The sequence below is a fragment of the Mus caroli genome, chromosome 9, assembly GCF_900094665.2.
Source record: "Mus caroli chromosome 9, CAROLI_EIJ_v1.1, whole genome shotgun sequence".
In the NCBI taxonomy this organism is placed as follows: domain Eukaryota; kingdom Metazoa; phylum Chordata; class Mammalia; order Rodentia; family Muridae; genus Mus; species Mus caroli.
Genome location: NC_034578.1, coordinates 93,984,028 through 94,007,532, shown reverse-complemented (window position 1 = coordinate 94,007,532; position 23,505 = coordinate 93,984,028). Strand labels below are relative to the sequence as shown.

The window sequence follows — 23,505 nt, the reverse complement described above, 5'->3', positions numbered from 1 at the left end:
GAGGGAGAGGGAGAGGGAGAGGGAGAGGGAGAGGGAGAGAAGGAATCCCAGGCAGAGAGACTAGCCTAGGATATGCAGGCAAGTCAAGAGAGAAGGGCTGCACAGAGGAGTGGGCCTTCCTGGGCTAGACTCTCTTGTTCTATATAAGGCTGGACCTGGCACCTCCAAAACAGAATTTGCTAAGAAGGCTTACAGTCTACTTCTTCATCTTGTGTCTTTGGGGCTTTAGCTGGCTAAATGTGGCTCTTATGGAAAGTCCAGGTGCTGGCCTCTCTAGCCCCTGCTTCCAGGCCAAGCTGATCTGGATCCTTTAACATGAGGAGCTGTGCTGAAGGCAGGAGGAAGAGGGATCCAGGAGAGGATGACCCCTGAATTCTTGCACCTTCTGTGCGAGTTCGTGGCCTCTGCTGACCTTTCCCAGAATAGAAGACGTGTTCTTAGAAACCAGGGAAGAATGAATAGGTCAGCAGAGAGTTCCTGGGGGGTGGGGATGGGGGGTCTGAGATCCTCGTACCATATGTGGGATGCCAATAACCACTTTGTGGCAGAAAAGTGCACACAACTGATTTTTGAATGAATGAAAGGCAAAAGCCATCCTAGGGCCATGCTGGTAGTTTTCAATGACTATCATGGAATAACCTCTGCCACAAGACAAAACACTCAGACAATGTGGCTGCCCCTTCTCCCACAGATAAGCTTTACAGAGTGTCCCCCTCTACCATCCCTAGGTGTCATCTGGCTTCAAATGTCTGGGAAATGAGGCATGATAGACAGAGACATAGAAGTTGGGTCATGGTTTAAATCTCCTCCTGTTAGACACAGCCTGTCTGAGCTCACAGCCTGTCCTCTACTCCCACAGGGCCACCTTCCACCATGGAGCTCCATCCAGCAGGCTGCAGTGTAATCTGTTCATACATTCTATGTCTTTCAGGTGAGATGACCCTGAGCCATTCTCTCCACCTCTGTAGCCTCCAATTCATCCTTGCAAATGGCGGCCATGGCTCTGCCAGAGAGAATACCATCAGCTTAAACATGGCTGTTCCCATGCAGGGCTGCAAACTCCTGGGTCAGCAACACCTGGTCCATTGCTGGCCTCGCCCAGCCTGGTCTGTGGTATGAAGTACCTTTTAAACCCTCCACTCTCCTATTATGTCTTCTCTGGATGGCCAGGCATCCCTCACCCCTCATCTCTCACCCTCAGAATTTATCTCCTGGGGTGACAGTTTACTGGGTGGGAGGGTAGATAGTTACAGCCCTTCCTGATGGAGCAGCTGCTCTGAAGGCTTTCCCATACCCTGCCCCCCATAACCTAACTTTCACCGAGAAGCAGTTATCCCCGATTCTCTAATTACCCCTGTTTCACAGATTAGTAGAGGCTCAGAGAGGGGAAAATAATTTCCCCTAGGGCAGTGGTTCACACAGAGATGAGATTTCAAAGGAGGTCAGGCTTCACAGTTAACAGGTCATGACTGACTTCTAGACAGAGTGGGGCACAGATGAAGAAAGGTGTACAGGAAGACATGGGATAATTGCCTCCTTGGGAAGAACAGACTTCTACATGGACCCCGCTCCCCTGCCGTTTGATGAACCCCATCCCATAGCACTGCCTCATGAAGAGCCTCTGCATCTTAGATTCCAAAGCTCAAAGATAGATTAACCCAGAGCTCTGACTCCTAGGAGAACAGTCACCCTTCTCTTTGCTAACCACCCGGAGTCATACTGCCTGGGTCCAAATCCACTGGGTACTTATCTGTCCTGCATCTTAGTCTCTTCATATGCAACATAGGAAGAATCTGGGTACCATCTTCATAGAATTGTTGTAAGGATAATGATAATAATAATAATAATAACAGTAACAACAGCAGCAGCAACATATAGGAAGTGCTTAGAAGAATATCTGGCAGAGGCAAAATACCGTGTAGACATAGTATATTATTAAACTGGATTAGAGTAGATCTTGTATATAGTCAATATCAACCTTTTATACCATTCTGTTGTCTCAGTTAATGCTCATATAACAAATACACTAGACCCTATCATGCTGGGTCTTGAGATGCAGAAGGAAGGAAGGTCTTCACCATCTAGTATCTCACATACATCAGCAAGTGTCACAGGTGTCCTAAGAGATGAACCTGCAGAGAGGGAGCTTGGGGCAAAAGGAAGGACAGCAGCATGGTGGCCAATCCAGACAAGACCAACAGAGCAGGTGAGCCTGAGCTAGCTCTCTACCCTGAGCTAGCTCTCTACCATTGGGGAACTATGCTTCCAAAAAGAGGTAAAACAGACCATCCCAGAAAAGTGAGCAGAGAGCAAAGGAAGGCGCCCACACAGAGGATGGGGCCAGGAGTATAAGGTGTGCGGCAAGGAGTGGACAGGCAAGAGGCTGTATCCTTGGTTGGCCATAGGGCTGTGAGCACTGAGGAGCGCCTGGAAGTGTTACATGGGGAGCAGAATGGTTAGGCTCCCCGTGAAGACATGAAGGATGGGCTGGAGTCTGGACAGTGGGAGAAGGGAGACAGACGACTGTGAAAAGAGGCAGTAGTTAAAGGAGACCGTCCATAGGAAGTGCTGCGCTTGGCACGCAGCAAGCACAAGAGATGTTAATTGTTGTTCTTGTTGTTGTTACAGGCAAGAACTTCTGAGCAGTGCAGCCAGAAAGAGAAGAGATGGATGTTACAAAGCGGGGTCCTTGGAAATGGTTGAGGAACTGTCCCTGAACACTTTTATCTTCACAGCAACCATCTACGCGGCTGGGTAGTGGTCTCTGGAAGTAAAAAAAAAAAAAAGCCAGTCTTTCTAGGCACCATGCTTATTTGGTATTTAGGAAGCCGGCAGGAGACAGCTTGTTCTCTGAGCCACACAAAAATCAAAAGTCACAAATTATCTAAAGCTGGAGCCCAAAGGCAACATTTACACAAAGTGGTGTGACCCTGGTGGAGTTCCCCCTCCCAGGGTGTGAAGTGGGAAGGCACAGCCCGCCCCCTCTCAATCAATGGACACAAGGCTCTCAGGGCTGTGTCTATGGCGGCTGACAGATTTCTTTTCTTCTTTTCTTTCTTTCTTTTTTTTTTTTTTAAATCAGGAAACTGCACACAGATACCTTTGTGCAAACTTAACGGGGGGAAAAAGTTTTCCTGGAATATAACCCGAGTGTGGGCTGTCTGAGTCAGAGGGTAAGATGATTTTCTGACTCACAGCCCATTGTCAGACACAGATCTTTTCCCTCCCTGGCTGGATGTAAGACAATTCCACTGTGAAGGAGGGGAGGACGCTTGTGGGGCCCGTTTCCTTCCATCCTCGTCTGTACATCCATCTCTTTACACTTCATTCCCAAAGGGCCTCTCCCCCAGCAGAAAAGCAGAAGGAAGGCTGGTGGGGTACAAGGAAGGAAGGGGCAGTGCTGCCCTTGTATTCGAGGTGCAATCCTGGGTGTCTGTGTCTCAGAGGAGACCCCAAAAATAAGTCAGAAGAGTTAGTGATAGAAATGAACCTTAATGAAGGCTTACAGTCAGCAAGACAGATACCCGGGCAAGCTAGTGTACTGCCCGCCCCCTCATCCTCCCTCCACCGTGTGTGTGTGTGTGCGCGCGCGCGCGCTCGTGCACACGCACCAAGCAAGGTAATACAGCTTAATTTACACAAAGGACAGGGTGTGGCAGAATTCTAGTCAAACTGGTGACTGATGGGTTCCCAGAGTGGGGACTGCTGGACTGGGCATAACCCCCGTTAGGTGAAATACTCTTTGGAGTGTATTCAATTAACTCCAAGTCAAGAATGCCACTAAACTCCTGAGCCCAGGGGGAAAGGACTAAAGATTACTGTCACTGAAATGACTGTCAAAAGAAAGGCACAAACTCCCTGGGTCCCTCTGTTCTTTAACAATGGGGATCCTAGCAGGAGGTCTTTTCAACAAGTGCTGGCTTGCTTAAGAGCAAAGAGGTTTCCTCCAGAGGGCTAACTGTCCCTTTCCAGGCCCATGGATGCTCTCCTGAACTGGGCCCCAAAGGTGAGAAATCCCCACCCCAAGTACAAAGGGCAGGCTCAGGCACACCTACTGTGATTCCTCTCCCAACCCTGAAGAGCCCCACTCACATTAGTCAGCAACAAAACAGCCCAATCTGGATAGACCTTCAAAGCTTAGCCAGAGAAACAGGCTCCAGACCCACTGGGCGGTCACAGTGTGCCAGAGGCCATGGGGATAGCTTGTCTTGCTTACAGCAAAGGCAGCTCTCCTGAAGCAGCAGTCAGTGTTTGTTTAGAGCCCTGCCACACCCTGCTTATTCAGATATGGAGCCTGGATCCTTTGCTGTGGAAGATGAGTGAGCCTTTCTTACCACCAACAGAAAACAGGAGAGTAGCCAGGAGATGGTACAGTTCGGATAGGTGTCCCTCAAGCCCCATGTATTCAAAGCTTGGCCCTAGTGGGAGGTGGTGTGACTTTTAAGAATTGAGGCCTGCTTGGATGAATTCTAGTGATAGGAGGATATACTCTTGAAGGGGACATTGGGACTCTGCTTTTATTCTGGTCATTAGGTGAATAGCCATCCCCTGCATTGAGCTTCCTCCGTGGCCTACCACCTCGACACAGGCTCAGAAGGAGCAGTACCAACCAACCATCCGCTGACACAAATTGCAAGGCTGCATGCAAGCCAAAAGAAACCCTTCTTCTTTTTAAGTAGATCAGCCCTGGTATTTTTGTTACAGCAATGGAAAGCTGACTGACCACAGTGCCTTCAGAGCTCATAAAAAAAAATGTCACACACATTCCACACCTGCCTTCCTCTCTTGAGACGCACATTCTTGAAACCTAGCTGCCATGGAGAGCAAGTCCACCTCGAGAGAATCCTCAAGCTCCCAGATGTAATGTGGAAACAGGATTCAAATTCACAACCTAATCTAGACACTCTGCCGTTCCCTGTCTAGAGCCGCGTTGCCTGTTCCCCTGCACATTCAGTTACATTCCTGGTTCACCGAGACCCCTAACTATCATAGGTTCTTGCAAGGATCCGCAGGCAGTGCCTGACCCTGTCCCCTAACAGGACAGGACCATATCTGTCATTACTCATTCACCCCCCCAGAAATGAATGACTTTAGCGGAAGCAACACAATTCTTCCTCTGAATTATGAGAACACCACAGGACAGGAACCTGAGCCTGCCCAGCTGTTCCTCACAGTATCAGCAGCACGGTCCTTTGAGCCATCAACATGAGCAGCATCAGGGGACTTGAGCCCTACCCCGGGGCTCTGAATGAGAACCTTGTGGGTAAGGCAGGCTCAAGTGTGTGAAAACTAATGTTGGGTGGTTAGCCCAGGAGTTCTGGAGTCTCAGTGTCAAAGGATATATATCCAGATACAGGAGACAGGAGATCAGCTCAGAGGGATGAAGGAGAAAGAAAGATGCTCTGATAGCTTAACTATATGGGAAATAATATTAGCATTGAGAACTCCTGTAACATTCCAACCTTCCTCTCTCCCTCTCCTCCTTCATTTGAACGCCTGCATTCCTGACCTTATCTTGTTTTTTTCCTTCATTTGGATTTCTCTATGTAGCCATGGAAAGTCTCTCTCTCTCTCTCTCTCTCTCTCTCTCTCTCTCTCTCTCTCTCTTCCCCCCGCTCCCCTCAGACTTAATCCTAGTCAGGGTGAGATGGAACCAGTTTGGGTCTCCTGCATCAACCTGGCAGCAGCATCCCATCAGAGGTGGTGTACTGCATGTGTGGACCCACCAGGACCCAGAAAGGGAGTGGGGAACTCTCACCAGTACAAAGATGATGGTAAGGAAGCACTGATGGACAGAAAGAAAATCAAACAGTTGTAACTGATTTCAACCCACTGCTGGCCCTCCTAGATGACTGTGCTCTGATCTTCACGTCCTGGTGCTTGCAGGGGTGCTGGTTCTATTTTGCAGGTGGCATTGGCAAAGGCAATGTGTATCATCTCTGTGATCCTCAGAATTGACTCCAGGAAGCCAGGCAGAGCAGCAATCACGATGCCCATTTTGCAATGCGGAAGCAGAAGTAGGGTGTCTAATCTGTTGCCTGCACACTACAGCCAGCTGTGCTGACAATAACATCAGCTCTTCCCACTCATCCTAGGCCTCACAACCCTTAGGACGCTCCACAAACACGTCAGTCAGTCAGAAACCTTGAGCTTGAACTAAGGAGGCATGTTCTCCGAGCCTCAGATTTTCATCTATGGCATAGATAAAACGATCCCTGCTGAAGAGCATTTTCTATGAGGACCAAACAGTGGGGAGAGTGAGGAGAGCTCTTGGTGCAGGTTCAGTGAAGATCCAGTTATGTTTCCTTGCTCCTGCCTTGCAAAACTCCAATCTTCAAAAGTCAGCATGAGTCCTGAAAGCTACTTTGTAAATTTTGTTTGGTTGCTTTAATTCTTCTTTCTATAATCCTCAAAAGCATGCTGCTGACACCGATTTCAAAGGTTGGGAGAACTTTAGCTGGGAAATGAAAGAGATCCTGTGTTGAGGACTTGGAAAAGACCCAGCTGAATACTAGGGCCTGGTCTGGGCAGGGGTGACTCTCAGAAGGCTCCCAAATCCAACAGCTTCGGAGCTCTGTAGCCTGAGGCATTAATTTCACCACTGGCATGAATATTTGTTAACATAAGAACCCCAAGATCTCTTTAATGGGTCAAGAACAGGATCAGGAAGTTGGCAAGACTTTAAACCAAAGTGCTAACAGCGTTTTTTTTTTGTTTGGTTGGTTTTTTTTTTTGATGGATTTCATGTGTTGCCATATATAATTAGAATGCCTGGCTGGATGAATGGATAAATGAGCATAAGTGAGCATTTGCAAGGAAGTTAGGGAGGGAAGGGAAGGAAACACAGATGGCTTAAAAGAAAAAAGATTGAAAAACATCTGAAAGTGGGGATAAAGAGAGATACCTAAAACATATCATGGAGTAAAAAAAAAGCTGTGTGCAGAAAAATGATATTTTCCCATCTCTCTTCTCTTCTCTCTTTCCCTTTCCTCTTCTTCCCCTTCTTCCTTCTTTTCAGCCTTAGGTTGCTCCTTTGGCTAGCGGACCAACTTGTAGACAGTCACATGGAGCAAGCCTTTCCAGAGAGACCCACTGGAAACTGTAGCAGGAATAAGTTTTGAGGAGGAGAGTACAGGCGGAGCGGGAGAAGGGGTCCTTTCCTTCCCTTTCGTTCTCTTCCGCTACTTGATTCCCCCCCTTTCCTTTTATAATAAAAACAAAGAAAGCAGCAGAGAGCCAAGTGCTGGGAGTGAAAGGCAGGCCCCGTAGAGGGGTCATTCTGAGTTCAAAGCTAGATATGAAGGCCAGGCCAAAGCCAAGGGAGGCAGCGTCAGGCTGCGTCAGAGCCGAGTGAACAAAGAGGCCTCTTCCAGGGAAACCCTGACCTGGTGTCCACTGCGGAATGACAAATGGCCCTTATTCCACCAGCATGTAGAATCAGGCTCACTGCTGGTTCCTATCAGAGGCTCAGTCTCATTCCATAGGATCCATTCACTACAGAGGGGCGGCTGAGGACAAGATCAGAATGATTTCTGGGACTGTCTTGACATGAAGTGTGGACGCTGTTTCAGGCTGAAGAACACTTACCTGTCTGAGCCCCACCCAGATAGACCTATGCAGATTGATTGTATCTGACACTTATGGTTGGTGTCTTGTCTGATGCTGCACAGTCTGGACAAAGGAGACTGGGCACCTGTTGAGTTCAAACCAGCCTTTCTAAACATTTACCAGTCTTGAGTGGGGTGCTGCACCTTGGTCCTGAAGGATCTTTACCGGCCAGACTGGAAATGTGGGCGAAGAGCTCCAGGGACACAGAGACAGCTCATATAATTCTAGACGGTGGCAGGGGAGGTAGGCTAGAGCCAGTGACCTATGGTCCTGTGCACCTCATTTGTGCTTTTTATACAGACACCAGTGTAGCGAGAGCGAGATGCCACCTTCCCCCAAAGCAGGAGCTGCAGAGTAAACACCACAAATTGCTACCTGACCCTGGACCTCGGGTACCAAGGTGGATAAGGATGATGCCAAGCTGTTCACATACAGGGGGCACTGGCAAGTGCCCAAGAGACCCACGCAGTGGGGAGAGAGCGCAAGCTTGGTGCTTTCAGCTTTTAATGTTTTGTTTTGTAAGAACAGTCAGACGTAGGTTTTGTTTTGTTTCTCCCTGTGAAATCTTAGAATCCCTGGCCTTCGCTGGCAACCAGCTCCAACACCGTGTAGGCCAAACAAAATACATCTGCAAGCTGGATTCCATCTTTGGCTGCCATTCGGAACATAGATAAGATTCCCCAAGTAAAGGAAGAAACAGAGACATTGCGCCAGCAGCCTCCTGGCCCTTTGGAGAGTAATATTAGCTTGGCTCTGCCTTGCTCCGTAAAGACTCCCTGCTGGCCTGTCAGGTCACATGTAGGTCTCTTTTTAGGTCCTCATCACTGAGGTCCTTCTGCCGTGTTTTGCATACACAGCTACATACAACCCTTGCAGAACAATGGGTCTCTTGGGGCAGATTCCTCTCACCAAGACCTTTCCTGGGCACCGGGCTTCCCCGTGCATGGTCTGGTCTGTTCATTTCCCCCTCCCACATTGTCCTTCAGGACCCTGCTCAGGTGGCCCCTCCTGGAAGCCGTCCCTAACCATAGCTCCCTGAACCCCAGCCCTGTGCCCCCTCATTTTCTACTTCTACCATGCAATGACCTACAAATGTATATGTCTCCTCCATGGTTCTGGGCACCCAAGATGCCAGCTATCCCTTTCCTTAGACTGAGCCTAGAACCCAGCAAGAAGCAGGTCTGAAATAACATTTTTTTTTTAAAACCAGACACTTTTCTTGCCCGTGGCTTTTCTTTCATTCCTTTCCTGTTTGGCTGGCTACAGTTACTTCCTGTCTGTCCTACCAGCCCTAGATCAGACTTACTTGTGATGAGAACTCTCTCTGACCTCCCAGGCCCAAGACGGGTGCTTCTTTGTCCTGAGCAGACTACAGTGGCTGCCTTGGACCCTTTCCCTAGTCTAAGTCTTCCCAGACCTCACACCCACACTCATTATCCCCAAGAGACTGGAGTCCCCTCAGAAATCTCATTCTGGCAAAAAGAAGGTCTAAGCCTTGGTCAGCCAGAGGTAAACGGGAAGAGACTAGCCACTTGTCACAGCCTCTTACAGGAGAGACAGGGAAGGTCACTACTGGGCACGAACACACCTGGGCAGGACTGCTTAGACGTGCATATCTCGGGCCCTTATCACTTCAGGACCCCAAGATGGACTTGGGGAGATGGGTGACTGGATCCCTTTGTCCCCTTTCCCAGCGTGGCCACCATGACTGAATTTCCCTTTACTTTTCTTTACTCCTCAATTTGTCTTTTTAAAATTGGTTTATCCAGGACAGGCAGCTGAACCTGGCTTTGTGGGGGTATGGTCTGTGACAATTTCATAGCAACCCCTCCTCCCAGAGAGCGATGCTAGTGGGTCTCGAAGCAGCGAAGATAACAGTAACATCATCCCAGCGTTTCCCTGCTTACTTGAGCAGTGTCCCTTGCTTGTTCACCTACCCAGGAGGTCTAAGAAAAGGCAGTCATTGCCCTTCCCTCTGTGCTCCAAACCCCCATACCCCATTCCTTCCCACCTAGTGCAGTAGGGACCTCCTCCAGAATCCGAGGACACTGCTCCCACCCACCCCCGCCCCAGCCTGCCCATGCTCGCCTCCCTTTGTCTTCATAGCGCAGGCTGTTATGACCTTTGTGTGTCTGTCTCGCACAGTCACTGAGTGTGCTTTGCTATTCTGTGTATCCCTGGTGTCATGACCACATTCAAGGGAGGCAGGCTGCTCGCTCTGCCCTTCCCTCTGCCCTTTAGGTAACCCTTGCCCCAAGGTTAACACAGGAGGAAGCTCTATGAATAAAGCTGGTGAATTAATGTAAACTATGGCATCACCAGGCACTCAGTAGACCCTCGGTGAATACTCACTAGTATTACTAGGTGATCAGTGACAACAATCAATCAAGTAACAAACTAGCATATTAAGAACTGCAGTGACCCCCAAATAAACACACGTCTGATGTGAATTCCAGGTTGTGGTCCAGAAGCAGTTCAGGACAATAGAGAGAAGGCAGTCCCTGTCTGAAGGTGTCCTTTCTGACTGCAAGCATGTGGTGCCTGGACACGTTAGAGCATCAGTTCTCAACCTTGCCAATGCTGTGACTCTTTAATACAGTTCCTCATGTGGTAGTGATCCCCAACCATAAAATTATTTTGGTTGATACTTCATAACTGCAGTTATGTTACTACCAACTGTTGCAGTTTGCTACAGTTATAAATCGTGATGTAAATAGGCAATGGAAAAATGCAGGATATCAGATATGCGGTCCCCCAAAGGGGTTGCGACCCACAGTTTGAGAACCGCTGCATTAGAGCATAGCATTGCTCTAGAATAGTAGTTTTCTCCCTCCCAGTCTCTCTGAGTACATTGCCAACTGGTTACTTTTTCCAGCATTCCAATGGCAGTCTCAGATACTGGTCTGATGGCTTCCCAAAGAATAAAGCAGGTAAGACTGAGTGGTCCTCCTGGTGACTTAACCCTCTTCAGCTACAGCCCTTGAGAACTTAGCTATACTGCTTCTGAAAGGGCTGTCTGTCCACAGAGGAACCTGGTTGAGTGTAGGGTGCGGTGTGGCCTTCAACACAAGAAGGTTCAAAACCCAACTCCTACAATTTTCTTCCCTCTAGTCACTGGCTTAATAGGGAGTTCCCAGTTGCCCCTTCCCTGAGCTGTGGTGGGAAGTGCAGGGTATACAGTAGGCCATTATAAGTACCCTTGGCAAGTGAGGGAAGGGTAGCAAGCTCCCCCTTCCTGCAAAGCAAGGCAGCTTCTGGAAGCAGACAAGAGCTAGGTCTGGACAGAAGTCCATGCAAGGGACACTGGGAGTATCCTGGCCTCTGAGAAATTCCAGAATGCTGACAGAGGCCTGAGGCTGACTGACCTTCCGGAGTCTGCTGTGGTGTTGCTAATTGGGGTCTACAGGTCACCAGTTTCCCACTCTTGGTGGGGTGAGGGCCTCCTCTCCCCCATTGCTTCTTCCTCTGACCCTGGATGCTGCCTACTGTGCTATAGGGTTAGGAACGGGGTGAAAGGCTGAAAGGAGCTCAGGGCTCAGCGGGTATCAGGGGGAGGAGCCTCAGTCAAATCCTAGCTTTGCAGTGGCAAACCAGGGGACTTCCAGCAGGGGCAAAGGTGCTAGCGACCTAGATCACCCTGCCCCACTAGATCACTTGGGGGGAAATAACACTGCAGGGGACTCCCTGTGCCTTCTCCTCTCTTTTTGCTCTCCACCAAAGAGTTCAAGAATTCCAGGCCCCTCCCACTACTCTACGGAATCCTTTAAGTTGATTTTATCTGAAAAATGAATGAGCTCCTATCTCCTCAGTTAGGGTGAGCTTTGGTGAGGCCATGTGTGTCTGAGCACCTGGCCTTTCCAGCTGACCAAACAATCGGTTTTGTCCAGCCACCAACACTTGCAGGGTGTGTTTAGCATACCCTGGGGCTCTGGGGCTGGGAGAGAAGAAGATTCACAGCGTTTCCCAGATCTTTGCTCCCTCCAGACGCTAACCCAGCTCTAGGACAGAACCTGAGGGCAGGTCGAGGGGCCTCACCATGCACTTGCGGTCGTCTATGCCTGTCAGATCCTCCTCAAACTCCTTCCCAACTTGGAAGTCCATGATATAGTTCCGAAAAGTGCTCAGCGTGCGGATGATCATGTGGTCGCCATCCTGTACGATCTCTTTGTCTGGCTTCAGCAAGTTGGCGATTTTGCGCAAGGCCACGTTGACGTCTACAAGGGGTGCGTGAGAGCAGCGGCAGAGTTGTCAAGAAAACTCAGATAAGAAAGGATTCCCTAGGTAGTGGGGTTCCTAGGTAGCGGAACAAGGTTGGGATTCCAGCTCACTCTGCGCGGCCTCTGAGGGCCGTCTGTGCCTTGCCTTTCCATTTTCATTCTTTTGAAAACAAAGTTTTGTTGTTGTCCTCCCCCCCGCCCCCACCTTTAAAAACAAACTAGCAAAGCTTGCCCTGCCCTAGTGATTGAATACCTCCGGGGAGAGCTATCAGACTCTTGCCACCAATTAACCCTAACATCTCGGGCCCTCTGCTTGGCAGCCGGCGGCCGCGCTCTGGGATGGGGTACTGGGGTCTGCGGGGAGCCCGGGGTTGCAAACCGCGGGCCGCGCTTACCGAGCGCGCGCAGGTACTCCTCGAAATTCTCATTGCTCAGCATCTTCCAGTACCCGTTGAAGTCCACAGGCATTTTTGGGGCAGACTGGGGATCGCCTGACACCAAGAAGGAGGGAGCGGCTGTGGGCTCGGCCGGGACCGTTGCTGCCAATGCACTCCGGGTGATGGACGGCCCGGAAATGGGCGCCCTCGGGGGACACGGGGCTCCGCGGGGCGGCGACAGCTGGATTCCAAGAGTGCACAAAGCCCGCAGGAGGGTCCATTGTAGCGATCCCTCCTCCCAGGGTGAGAGGGCGGAGCGGGGATCGGGGCGGGGCGGGGCAGGGGGCGGGAGGGGCGGGGGCGAAGATGGTGCAGGGCCAGGTTTGTCCCTGCTGCTGGCCACTTTCAGTTCAGACCTTCCATTTGCTCTTCTCACCTCCCTAGCCTAGAAAGAGGAGGTGTGGAAGGGGAAGGGTTGCTTTTGGTCCTAGTTTTTGTGTACCCCTCCTTACTTCCCTTGAGAGTCCTTCAAACGCCTGGAATTCTCACCGGTACCCTCCTGGGAGTCCTTCAAACGCCTCTTGAGTGTTGAAAACGCGTCTCCTTCAGGTTTGCTAGCATCATCAAGGAAGAGGTCATTTACAGGCCTTTGTCTAAAGCTCCGCATCCGTGGCCTGGCCAGTTCCTAAGAAGCTGATGTTTAACTCTAGGGATGAAGAGCAGAGCAACTACCCACAGCTCTCCCAGGAAATAATGCGAAGTTGGTGGTATTAAATGTGCACTGGACAAGAAAGCGCTCCAGGTGAACCCATGCACGGTGGTGGTCAGAGACCCAAGGCTTTTTGCGCGTGTGGACTGACACTATTCTGCGGGATCGTGTGGTTCTGTCTTCTTCCAGGAAAGGAAAGCACAGACCTTTTCTGGAATTTGCACTTTGTGGTTTTTGTTCAGTTAATATATTCTGGGCCCTTTCGATACCTGTGCACGGAAAGACTCCCCAGTATTTCTGTAAGCTTCCATTACTAGCTTCAGCTCCTATTTACCTGGGTCGGGGATGGGGTGGGGGAGGGGGTGGGCGTGTTCCCTGGGTTCTGATCCTTGTTGCCATTGGCAACAGTAGCAGTGAAGACCTTTATCCCTTCTCACCTGATACCTGTGTGTTACAAAGAGATGACATTCAGTGTCTGACCTTTTGACCTACTAAAGACTAAATATTTCTTTAAATTCCCCCCACCCACCCACCCACACACAGATCAGCGCCTAGGAGCCTGTGGAATGAGATCTGGTATGCTTTCTTCTCAGTGCTGAACCATTCCTCCCCCAGCTAAATGACTAAAGGGCACACCATCAGGGTAGGCAAGTGTCCTCTGGGAGAAAGGTTGGAATTTTAGCCCTCCTCACTCACTCAGGGACTCTCTTGCTGAACACCAGGGACTCTCACCCTCACCCTTATTGAAATGAAGATTTTCAGTAGCACTGCTGGTCCTGGTCCCCTAAAGTTCTGCAAAGATATCTCCAGATATTTTCAAGTTCTGGGGTTAGAAAACACACACACACACACACACACACACACACACACACCCTGGTTGAGGGCCACAGCTGGATTCCCATCACAGCCTTAGTCTGTCCTGTCCTTTGTCTGCTCTGGCATGCTCAGGGCATTGGATTGTTATCTAGATCCTGGCCTGTGTCCCCTCCCCAGTTAGTACAGAACTCAGGTTGGGCAGTCAAGTCTGCCTGTCCCAGGCCTGTGTAAAGTAAAGGTGTGAGAAGCCACTTCTTCAGTCACTTTGGCCCAAATCATCCAGTGTAAGACACTGAGGGGCAGCCAAGGCACACAGCTTCATTGTCATCCTGATTCACTGGAATGGAGGCTTGGGTCTCTAGAGGCTTGAAAGCTAAGCAAACGTTTCTCCCACCACCCCCAACAAGTCCGAAGCCCTTCATCCTCTCCAGCCACTTCCCTTTGTGCCCTGAGATGAATATCCTGAGATGGTTTATGCCAAAGTCTCATGTAGTGCTTGACACACAGTAGGGACAGTGAGCCCTGGTCTGTTGCTGAGCTGAGAGTGGATCCTTATGTTCTGGACAGAGGCTGCTCCAGGTCTCTGCTATTCATCAGGGAGGACACAGCTCTGGCCACTCCTTCTTTCCCTGACCACTTCGGCCATCTCCTGGTCTCTCGACCTTTACTCTGAGCTGGTTTGCTGAGCACATAGCACACTAGTCAGTTAGTTTACCGTCTCTGCCTGTCTCTTTGTCTAGTGCCCTAAATAGATCCAAGAGCTCCCGCTCTTCTAGATCTCCTAGGAGGCTTTCTGTGGTAGTCGGGGTACCACCTGTGGGTGGTGACCCCTTTGCGGGGGAGGGGGCGGTGGTGTGTCAAATGACCCTATCATAGGGGTGGCCTAAGACCATCGGAAAACACAGATATTTACATTACAATTCACAACAGTAACAAACTTACAGTTATAAAGTAGCAACGAAACAATGTGATTGTGTGTGTGTGTGGGTGTGTGTGTAGGGGTTCACCACAACATGAGGAACTGTATTAAAGGGTCATGGCATTAAGAAGGTTGAGAACCAGTGAGTTTAGGGTTTCTCTTGTGATAAAACGAAGGCAACTTATAGAAGGGTTTACTATTGGTTTAGAATGATATGAGTCCATTGCTGTCATGTGGGGAGCATGGCAGCCTACAGGCAGGAATGGTTCTGGGGCAGTCTTCATTGGGGTATCTTTACCACACAGCCCTCCTCCTAAGACTCTGAAGATGGGACAGAAAGACTGTAAGAGCCAGAGGCAGAGGATAACTACACATGTCTCTATCAGGAAGCCAGAACAGAGGGCACCGAGGATGAAGGTGAAGAGAGGACTTTGAAATTTGAAAGCCTGCCTCCCACACACTCTGCCCATTCATCCTCCAATGATTCAGTACCTCCTGGGGGTGATACCAACCTGGGAACCAGGAAGGTAAACATCTGAGACTACAAGGGTCATAGCCGCTGACTGTCTTGTTGCAGCATCAGATTGCCTCTGTGGGCTTTAGGGCAGACCCCCTGTTTTGAGTTACTGCAGTGTAAAGCACTCCATGGATGCTGTGGGCACTACGGTGGCTCTCTGTCTGCTGATGCTCCTTCTGCTCACTGGATTCTGTAAGAGCTGGTTCAAGTGTTCTTCTGTGTGACTCGGGGTTACCTGTGATGTGTAATCACAGAGGAACAACGGGGGAGAGAACATCAGAGATGGGAGGCCTCTGGGGGGGGGCCGCTGGGGATCAAGGAGAGCTCCTTAAAGAAGGTGACTCTTGCTGGAGCTTCAGGTCAGGCAGAATCAAGGGAGTGTCAAGGGGGTCCAGGGGAGGGTGAGCATGGAGTGGGAAGGAAAGAAGAGAGGAGGGGGCAGTTAGGGGACAGTCAGCAAGCAGAGGGAATAAAGGGGCAGGCTTGTTTATGGCAGCCTGCAATAGACGAGGATACTCCTAACTGGGATTTCTTCATTCCCTGGTCCTAAGAACAGGAGTGGAGATTTACAACCAATTCTCTGAGGTCCAAAAGTGCTAAGGTCAAGAGCAGCAAGCCAGTGCTTGTGTGTGTATAGTGGGACACATAAGAGCATGTGGCACTCCTATGTGGTGGTGGCTAGGGAGGAGAGAGAAGCACTGGGGACTTGTGACGGGGCTCAGTTATCCAAACCACAGCAGGGACACATTTGCAGGTCTCAAGGTTAACTCCTCAGTGCCTTTGAGAGGGCCATTATTCTGCCTGTACCTCTTGGAACAAGAAGAATCTCTGGTGGGTGTGGTGGCTTAGTCCTATAGCCAGAATAGTCAAGAGGCCGAGATGGGAAGATTCCCACCAGTTCAAGACCAGCCTAAGCTATGGTATGAGTGGAAAAAGGAAGAAGAAAAAGAGGAGAAGGAGGAGGGAGGAGGAGAAGAAGGAAGAAGGAAGAGGAAGAAGAAGGAAGAAGAAAGAAACAAAGAAAGAACTTAAACACCCATTCCAGTGATAAAAAGATAAGCAAACCTGTCACATGGTCACCCTTTTAAGCTAATAAAGGACATGGGAGTGGGTTTTTAAGGCTGCTTGGAAGACACAGTAAGAGCAGGCAGTGATCCTTGGAAGAACAAGAGAGATGGAGAAAGATGAGAGGCAACAAGACTGAAGTCCCTGTGCAAAATTAAGGGCTTTTCAGATGCCAAGTGTCTTAATTACACACAGCTGTAGAATTCTGGGTAAGATGAGACTGCTGGGTCTTTGTTTTCATAGGTTACAGAGGCAGGATGTTTGAAGAGAGGATTTTTTTTTTTTAAAAAACTTGTTCCAGTCACATAGGTGGAACATCAGGAGTGAGTAGAGTCTAGCTCTGTCTGGTTCTGAAGCCCCAGATCTTAACCACCTGTTATTGTCTGTTATTGTCAGTGAGGTGAGGATCTATGGGGAGCCAGGCCTGCTGGATTTGATAAATAAGCTGACAGAAGGGAGTCACAGAGAGGAAATAAGCCTCCCAAGACATCATCAATATGGAAGCAGAAACTGATTCCCGAATGAAGTGAAAACACAGGGCATATATTCTAAGCAGGAAAAAAAATCTATAAGCTGTTAAGAATTAATGCACCTTAGTAAGGTTCTGACTAGATTTAAAAAGAACAAATCTTAGCAGAGTGATATTTTTGTGATCTTGGGTTAGAGTTATACAATGGAGGGATGAAAGGGAGACATCTAGTCAGACACACATTGATTTCTAGGATGCACAAGACTGAGCCCTCTGAGACATTTCTTGGAGTGAATAAAGATCTGCTCATGCTGACCCACAGCCAGGAGGAGCTGGCCTCGGAGGGATGGACCAAGATTGCATGGAGTTAACCTAAGGCCCCAGGCTGGATAGTGTCTCCTCAGAAGCAGGAGTGGGCAAACATGATTTTAGACAGGCTGCAGAGTGCCCAGGCATCTGAAAAAAATGAGAAGCAAGCCTCAGACTCATAACAGTGGCCACCTCACAAAGAGCATATGATCCTTGGCTCTCACCTTCCTGTTCTGCCTCATAACCGACAGGATCACATGGAATGGACAGTTAGGTTTAAACCCTAGATCCACTGTAACCTGTCTGATTGCAGGTAAGTCACTTGGTGTCTCAGAGGTACCACCCTCACAAGGGAGGTTTAAGGAGTCTGACACAAATGTCCTCTGTAAACTCTAGTTTATTCACATTCCTTGTCAGTGAAGGCTTTCTGCTGTCAAACCATGGGATGTTCTCCAAAGCCCTCCCTCCATCTGTCTCCTATACTGGGTTGGTGGCTTGTCCCTCATTGCCTTTACAGCTAAGCCCTATTTTCTTGTATCCTTTATGGTAAATCCTCCTTCTCTTGGACCCATCAACAACTTGTGTGTGTGTGTGTCATTTGCATGTGTGGGCATGTGGGCATGCATGCCTGTGTATGTTCCTGTGAAAGCCAGGACTTACCACCTGATTTGGCTCCCTTAGAAAGACTGTTGACTTGGTGGCAGTAACTATTCCATTAGATTCTTTTCTATTTCATGTGTCAGGAGCTGGGCACATGCTTAGGAGCTTAATGCTGGGAGAACTCAGGACTTGTCAAAACTACACAACAAGGATTCTTTTAGCAAACCCTTGTGGACCACTCTCCTGGTTCCCGGAACTGGCTGGTGGCTGAGGCCACTGTGAATGAGATTCAGTTGTAAGGAAGCTGATGTCTAGTAGAAGACAGGGATGTGAAAGTGTCCTTCAAGTTTTGTGTTCGGACATGGGAACCAAGGTATTTCTCTGACCCAGAGCTGGGGTTGGTTGCTCCAAGATGGAATACCACTCAATGTAGGAAAACCAGAACTTCAGGGAAAATGGGTAAGTGTGGCTCAGCCTTAGGTTTGGTGGTAACAAGTTACCTGCATCCCATCCTGGAGGAAACAGAGGAGACACTAAGTACGTAAACATAGAAATTCCTCCAAGACACAGATGACAGGCCCTTGAGTAATTGTCTTCTCACAGAAACATGAGCGTGAGCTGTTATATTCATACACAAAACAACTTTGATCACCGTGGTTGCTTTAAGCACTATAAGAAAAGGCACAGTGAAGGAGGCAGGAAGAAAAGTCGGCCCTGCTACTCCTTCCCAGGTGGAGCAATGTAGGATGAGGAGATGCTTTCCACATTGGGGAACAAGAGGGAATTAAGCCCAGGCTTTCAATGTACAACTCAATACTAAGCAGAGCCTCCAGCCTCTTGTCTCCAGGTTTGTGACCTGACTGAGCCCTGGATCTTCACTCCCGTGACCACAAAGCAGCTCCCATCATAACTCCTAGCCTCAGCAGCACAGCACAGAAAGATTTTGTTTGCTGGAACAGAACCAGGACTCTAGGTTAGTAATTAATGTGTGTGGGTGAAACCTAACAGTGGGCAAATCCCAACAGGCCCCGTCGTCTGGCCAGTGCCTATGGCTAAGAGACCTGGGCCTAGCCTGTCAAGGGGAGACTTGTCACTACAGCCAGATGGACCTCATCTATTCTAGTGGGGAATCACCAGCTGGTTGCATAACAAGAGTCACATGAATACTGTACAGTAGAAACCAGGTCATAGAAGTACAAAGCTTGGTTCTGTTCCCTGGGCTGTGCTGGTCTTCATGACCCCTGGAGGATGTTCCAGCACTAAGTTCTCAGTAGCTATCACACTGTGTAACATCTGGAATGCAGGTGGCACAGCCCAGAATAATTTTCCAGGGGTGGGGGAAAATATAGCATCAGGTTGCATAGCCTGGGACTGATCTCTTCACGGTGAGGTCCAGACTTAATGTCTTATGGTTCCTGACCATAGGCTATGAATGATACTCGGCCCATGATGACATCAAGTGGAGACTTGCAGGGATGGGCAACTCTCCTTACATATTCCCCTGGTTTCAATGCAAGACTGGGGGACAAGCTTGGGCTTGGGATGCCCTCTAGTGCTGAAATACTGACAGCACCCCTAACCACAGGCTTAGGGTGCGATCTGCTGCTGAAAGAGCAGAAAACTCTTTACTTTCTTGCAGAGAGAAAATAATCAGTGTGCTTAGAACGTCTAGAAGAAAAGGCACAGATGAAGCTGGAAGGACTGTCCTGTTCTTCAAAAGATGACAATGTGTTCAAACAAACAGGACTTTCAGGAAACAGTAACCTTGCTCTATTGACACCCAGAACTGACAATTTAACTATCACTATGGAAAACCTCTGCCCCCAGGCAGAGTCCAACACAGCTGTCTTAAGAAAACCCAGAGAACTTCAAGAAAACACAGAGACGCAATTCATCTGTTCTGCCATAGAAACTGAAAAGAGGTGGAAAGAATTTAAAAAATGAATTTGAAATCCTTGAACTGAAACATACACTCAGTGGGATTTTTTTAAAAAAGATACATAGTATCAAGAGCAAAGTAGATTATACTGAACAAAGAATCAGTAAGAGAGAGACAGGCAGGCATAGGGCCAATAAAATGGCTCAGTGGGCAAGGATGCTTGCTGCCAAGTCTGAAGCCCCAACTTTCATCCCCAGGACAAAAATGGTGGAGAGAGTAAAGCAACTCCCACAAGTTGTTCTCTGACCTTCATACACACACCACCCATAGTCCACACACACCCCTCCCATTAAATAAACCAATGCAATTCTAAATTTTAAAATGATAGACAGGTATAATTGAAAAATACAGTCAGAGGAGAACAAAACCAAAGGACCGAGTCTCTGAAACTGTGAGCCAAAATAAGGCTTCTGTCTTTACTAGACTTCTTAAGAACTCGTTATCTGGGGAGCCAAGCCAGCATTGACCGAGTAGAGTTAAGACACTTGCTGCTCCACTCACCAAATGGACACATGAGTTTCTTATCTTACTTTACTTAAATGAATCATGCTGTGGACGTATCACATACAAGACGGCGTGGATCTGTTTTGATTTCTCTAGATTCCTAGAAGTACAATTGCAGGGTTGACTGTACCCCTTCTAGTAGGTGTGACGTGATATCTCATTGTAGTGTAGCTTAGGATTTTTCTAATATCCAACAGATTTTTTTCATGTGATGACAAACACTGCATACCACCATTATGTCCTTTTTGGTAAGGTGTCTTGGGCTGGTGTTCGACTTTAGGTGATCTGCTTGAAGGACTTCCAGCTTCAGAAGCAGTTCTACCGTGGTGATGATTATTACAACCAGGGGACACAACAGGGGCAGAACCACAGCAGACAGAGCTTGGAGGACTCCAGGCTTTGAAGTCTTCCCCAGGTTAGGGGTTTCCACAGAGCACCCTTGTTCTCTAGCGCCAAAATGTAACAGTTTACATGGCTTCTGCCGGCACCACTGCTACAAAACCAGCATGTCTCTGAAATGCCAACCACCTAGAAAGCATATGCTCACCACAACTGATACTGTATGACCATCCCATGCAGGGCATCCTAGGGGGCTTAGTGTCCCAGGAAGAAACACAGGCAACATCATGGAAGCTGAGCTCTTAGATGCCAAGCAAGACCAACAGAGCCTCTGACCAGAAATGTCAGGGGCCTGGCTTCCTCCTTTCCTGGATCAGCTTGGATCAGCTTTTAGTTGAGTTACTGATTCTACTCTTTTGTTGTTAGAGTTCTTGATATGCTTTGGAAATAAGTCACTTATTAGATACATACATTGTGTAAATATTTTTCCCTGGAAGGTGGTTTATCTCTTTTCTCAATGACTTCTTCCACAAGAAATGTCAGTAGGGAACATGACTACATTTGAATATGCATTTGCACTCATACTTGGCAGGTGAAGAACGGACTGCAGGATCCAGCAGTAGGATGGGAAACTCTGTTAGGTCACTGCGTTGGTCAAGGTAAGAGCTGAGGAAGCTCTAGAGGTCTTGGTTGACCTTGGCATCTTGACACAGCCTAGGGTCATCTGAGAGAAGCCTCAGTAGGAGAACTGTATAGATGAGTATGTCTATGAGGGTTTATCTTGGTTGTCTTCCTTGATGTAGAAGGACCCAACACATCGTGGGTGGTCCTACTCCTCAGGGTGTACCAGAGAGATAGCTAAGCATGAGCCAGACAATGAGCCAGACAGCCGGATAGCTATGGTTCCTCTTATGAACTCTGTGGGCTGTGAGTTCATTCACTGGTCAGAATAGGGTATGTAGGAGAGCAAGTTGTCTTGCCCCTGGGTTCTTGCTTTGAGTTCCTTGCTGACTCCATCATGATGGAGTAACTTGGAAGTATAGGATGAAATGACCCCATTGCTCCCATAAGTTGCTTTTGGTCATGGATCTATCAAGGCAACCGAAGAGAAACTAGAATGGGAGATGACAGGAAGTGGGGCAGACATGAAGGTGACAGAGGGTCAGATCAATAGGGCATGCAGACACACTGCATTTCCAACAGGAGGTGAGGAGGGGCTTCCCTGACCTGTCCCAGAGTACACCGTTGTTCATGCTCAAACTCTTGCTCATCCAGTGTTTGCCAATTCAGAAACATGAATCCCAGTGAACTCTGGAGTCCCTCTCATCGTCCCTGCAGCCTGTGCCGTCAAGAGCAATGCATGCTGAAGTTATTTAAACAATATTAAACTATTCAGAGGCATGTGCCTATGTGATCACCGCAAATATATATTTATCAGTCACTCGTATTTGCATCTATAATGTCAGGTTTGGGGCTAAGAAAAAAACGGAATACTACGATGTATGAAGACCTCTACAAATGTGAGGGGCAGCTGCACTGTCAGCACAGGAAGTGAGGATAAGGCTAAGAGAATACATATTCATGCATTAACCCAATTACCAAACGCTCCCTGCAAAGCATGAGCTCTATCGGCTTGAAATGGGATTTCCCATCATTCTGTCCCAACGGATACAGACAGTCTTAGAAATGAAAATGTCTTTCCCCAGGCAAGGATACAGCGCCATTCTCATTTGGGTAGTGGAAAGTGTCATAGGAGAACCTTTGTTTACGGCTGGACATTTTATTTACGCAGGAGCCTGAACCACCGTTTTTTTCTGCTCCTAATGCCCAGGCCATCAAGATGTGGAGGACAGCTGAGGGAGCAGAAAGAAGTGTGAAATCAGTCTGGCAGGGCGGTGCCAGGCGATGCACCAGGAGCAGAACAGTGATGTGTATTTCCTCTTCTGATACTAAGGGAAGAAGGTGACACAAGTCAGGGAGACACAGCAGGCAACAGAAATAAGATATTTGTGTGTGTGTGTGGGTGTGCACCTTTGTCTATAGATACATCTATACATGCATATCTATCTATATACATATATATGGAAAACATAGGTTTTGTTGTGTTTGATTACAGAAGAGGTTGATGTTTTACCTGGTGGGAACCACGTGCTTGCAGACATGGATCAGGGAGAAGCAAGCATGCCCTTAAAGGCTACTAACCCCATGGAAATGTTAGGCTGGAGACTGTGGTAGGCAGGGCAACAGATGTCAGATGCAGTGTTGTAACCGGCACCTTGTTAAGGAAGTAATGATGACTCTCGCTCTCCATGGTGCCCGTCTTGCCACTTCTGGCTCAGGGCTTTTGCATGTACCATTCTTCTTTAAAGCCCCCACTTATCCCAATGCCTCTGGAACACACCCACTAGCATTTCTCTGTTTTTTACACCACCAGGGAAAACCTGTTTCATTATGAGAGTCTATATATACCTTGCACAAGTTCAAAGGGACCGCTTTCAAAGAAGAAGAAAAAAAAAAGACCAAGAATCAGATACCTACTTAGATACCTACATAATTAGGATGCTAGAAATTGGGAAGCCAAAGCACACACTTCATTAGCTTTACAGGAGAACTCGATGCCTCTGGCCATCAGCAATCAGTGTCTCCCTTAGAACCCTTTTCCTTGTTGGCAATCAAGTCCTTAACTCGTGATCACTGGGTTCTTGGTTCTAATTCCTATGCAATGGCATCGAGTGCTGTACAGTGAACATGACTTCATGAATGGTTGAGGCCTCTCACTCGTTTTCTGTGAAAGAAGCTCATTCAGATACTGCAGTTTCTTGATGTCCTTAACTGAGAAAGAGAAGGGGAAAAATATAAACTCTCCCATCTCAATCGTTGTCTCGGACCAGTGGGTCTAACTGCAGTTAGAACTGGTGTCCTGAATGTTTGACAAATGTATTGGGCAGTTGTGTTGCTACATTTGTGGAATGTTAGGCATTAGCATCTTGTGCACAGAGAAAGGAGTCTTACAGTGCACAGGCCAGGGAAGTATTATCCAGGCAAAGAGTTGGACAGCCCTGATTGTCCATTGTTGAGGCTGAGGACCCCTTTCTCAAACCTGCAGCCTCCTTCTCT

At 48.4% G+C, this 23,505-nt stretch overlaps 2 protein-coding genes across 4 annotated transcripts in view; both read right to left on the bottom strand.

Moving 5' to 3' along the window:
- The window catches only part of Rbp1 (retinol binding protein 1), a 21,461-nt gene extending 8,978 nt beyond the window's left edge, over positions 1-12,483 (bottom strand). The window contains 3 exon segments of the mRNA XM_021172560.1: positions 11,644-11,822; positions 12,221-12,350; positions 12,352-12,483. Of these exon segments, the coding sequence (XP_021028219.1) occupies positions 11,644-11,822; positions 12,221-12,350; positions 12,352-12,483 (441 nt within the window).
- A 4,262-nt stretch (positions 12,484-16,745) lies between these two features.
- The window catches only part of Nmnat3 (nicotinamide nucleotide adenylyltransferase 3), a 120,954-nt gene continuing 114,194 nt past the window's right edge, over positions 16,746-23,505 (bottom strand). For all 3 annotated transcript variants that reach the window (XM_029481515.1, XM_029481517.1, XM_029481516.1), the window contains exon 5: positions 16,746-17,153. In XM_029481515.1, the coding sequence (XP_029337375.1) occupies positions 17,098-17,153 (56 nt within the window). In that variant the 3' untranslated portion in view covers positions 16,746-17,097. The remainder of the gene's footprint in view (positions 17,154-23,505) is intronic.